The sequence below is a fragment of the Montipora capricornis genome, chromosome 2, assembly GCF_036669925.1.
Source record: "Montipora capricornis isolate CH-2021 chromosome 2, ASM3666992v2, whole genome shotgun sequence".
NCBI lineage: Eukaryota > Metazoa > Cnidaria > Anthozoa > Scleractinia > Acroporidae > Montipora > Montipora capricornis.
The window spans coordinates 38,272,731-38,275,230 of NC_090884.1; the positions used below are offsets into that span (position 1 = coordinate 38,272,731).

The window sequence follows — 2,500 nt, forward strand, 5'->3', positions numbered from 1 at the left end:
GTTTGTATCCAAAATAACAGAATTTCAAAAAAGCTTGTTTTGGTTTTCAAATTTCCTGAGCGCCGCCATCTTGAATAATTGTGACATGTTATGGTTGCTATTTTGTATTTGCACAATGAGCTTTTGTTAAAAAAAAAAAATAGGGCAACCATGACACGTCACAATTATTCCAGATGGCGGCGCCCGGGAAATTTGAAAACCAAAACAACCGTTTTTAAAATTTACATGTAATTATTTCGCATACAAACGTTCTTATTGGAAAACGTTCGAACAATTTTGATTATGAGCATTATATTAACTATTTTAAAGATATATTCCTGTTTTAGTGGAGGTTCTCTTTAACAAAACGAACACAAAGTGATTTTGGGAAATATTCTCAAAGAAATCATAGCATGATTCAATGAAAATGCCCCTGCGCATTCTCTAACACCCTGCACCCTGCATTGTTAACATTGTTAAATTTCCAGGTAAATTGCTTTTCCTATTATTAGCCCTTCTGACTCAGTATTTGAATTTAATAAATTACCAAACTTTTGCAGCTTACAAGTTGACGAGAACATGAACAAGAAACGAAAAATTAACTATGCGCATACAACAATTTAAAATTCCCATGTAAAATCTCTTGAAAATCCTTCGAATTTTAACTCAAATTTCCAATAGTTTCTCCAAATTTATTTTGCTTTTTGAACGTCTCCATTAAAAAAGTATAATGTTAACGTCATTTTGCAGCTTACAAGTTGGCACTTTGTGACCGGCTACGCTCCTTAAATATTGAGCTTGAAGAGAGGAGTTCGGCCACTTAGAACGCCATGCATTTCTTTATATATTTCTCCCATTCTTCATTAAATTTCGTGTGGTGCTATTATGCTAATAAGATTTTAACTCATGCATATCAATGATATCCAGCCATTCTGCACCATGGATTGTGAGACAGGGCCTACAGTCTATTGTCCTTATCCAACTTAACTTCAACTATTTTTCACATTGACTCTCAATGATGTGCCATGTTAACTCCTAGTCAATGTATGAGAAAGTCCCTTTGAGGACAAGTTACTGCTGACAAGCAAAGAGGCTTAAATTAGCACAGTTCATTTTTCACTTCAACTTTATTAAAAGCAGGAAATTCACAAGTTTTACAAACTCAGTGACAGGCAAACAGCTAGCTTCCATCTACTGTACATATATGGTACAGGCATTTGCCATATAAAAGAAAACACCCCGATATTCTTTGAGGAAAAATTTCAGTATTTTTTAGGAGTAACACTGGCTAGAGGTACTTGTCCACAGAGGAAAATTGTTTTGTTATTACTTGGAAAATGCTAATCAACAGTAACATCGACCAGGCTTCTCCTTTTTCAGGCAGTAACTGGCAAATATATACCATCCTAAATCAAATATTTTATTTACCTTGGAAGAACTGTTACCAACTGTGTTAAAAACAAAGGAGAACACCGATGTCCTCCAAAGAAAAAACAAAATCTCAATGCAGCAATCGATAGTTTTTAACATTTGTACACTACTCATCTGATTCTCACTACCACTGCCCCAGTTTCATTCTCACAAGTGATCTGCCTTCCACCAGGAAAACAATACCAAAATTCTAATCAGACAAACTGGCCATAAACTATTATAATCCCTACTGCTACCTACATTGTACAAGTGACAAAACCACTACAGTAACTTCAACTGACCTTTTTATCTTTTTCTTCAATGCATTTGTCAAGAAACCTTAATGTTCTATCAACAGATCTGCAAATTCTCTTTTCAGTCTGCTTGGAAGCTGGAATTGTATCACAGAGACATTCAGCTATATTGGGCTTGAATACTTCAAGCACTGTTATAAAACGATTAACATCTATCTGAAAAACAAGAAATCAAAGTTCTTAAGAAATGCTTAGAAAGCTAACAAAGACATCTACATGTAGCTATAGGAAGAAACTACCTCAGCACTTGCATCTCTTAAAAGCTTGATTTCTTTTATTGAAATAAAGGAAACAAAATTAAAATATTGAGACACACCTACAATGCCAACTACACGTAAGACAGTCTATGCATTTGACAGCCACTTTATAACAATACATTATTACTAATATTATTATGTTACTTTGAGTACACCTTGCCCTCAAACTTAAGTTTATATTCAAAATGTTGCAAGTTTATATTAGTTCATTGAGAACAAGCATGAACTATTTCAGGAATTACATCTTCAAAGAAACTTAAGTGGGTAGTTTGTGCATTATGCATCTCTAGCACCAAAATGGGTCATTTTTACTTCATTAAAGGCTTATTGCAAACATGGTGCACACCTTTCTCCGGCCACCAGGAGTGACCACAGACACACTGTTTTGCTCATTGTACCCTTCTCGTAGCTCTTGAATGGGATCTTGTATTGATAAATAAGAAACATATTCCTAAAAGTCAAGAAAACAATAGTAATAACTAATTATTACTTGAAATTGTTTTGCTTCTTTCTGGATGAAAATAATGTGAATACAATAAT

General features: G+C 34.1%; 1 protein-coding gene across 1 annotated transcript in view; it reads right to left on the reverse strand.

The window, feature by feature from the left end:
- LOC138020813 (queuine tRNA-ribosyltransferase accessory subunit 2-like) overlaps positions 1-2,500 on the reverse strand; it is a 37,518-nt gene that overhangs the window by 11,012 nt on the left and 24,006 nt on the right. Inside the window, exons 3-4 of the mRNA XM_068867738.1 lie at positions 2,307-2,411; positions 1,692-1,859 (exon numbers count right to left, since the gene is read on the reverse strand). Of these exons, the coding sequence (XP_068723839.1) occupies positions 1,692-1,859; positions 2,307-2,411 (273 nt within the window). The remainder of the gene's footprint in view (positions 1-1,691; positions 1,860-2,306; positions 2,412-2,500) is intronic.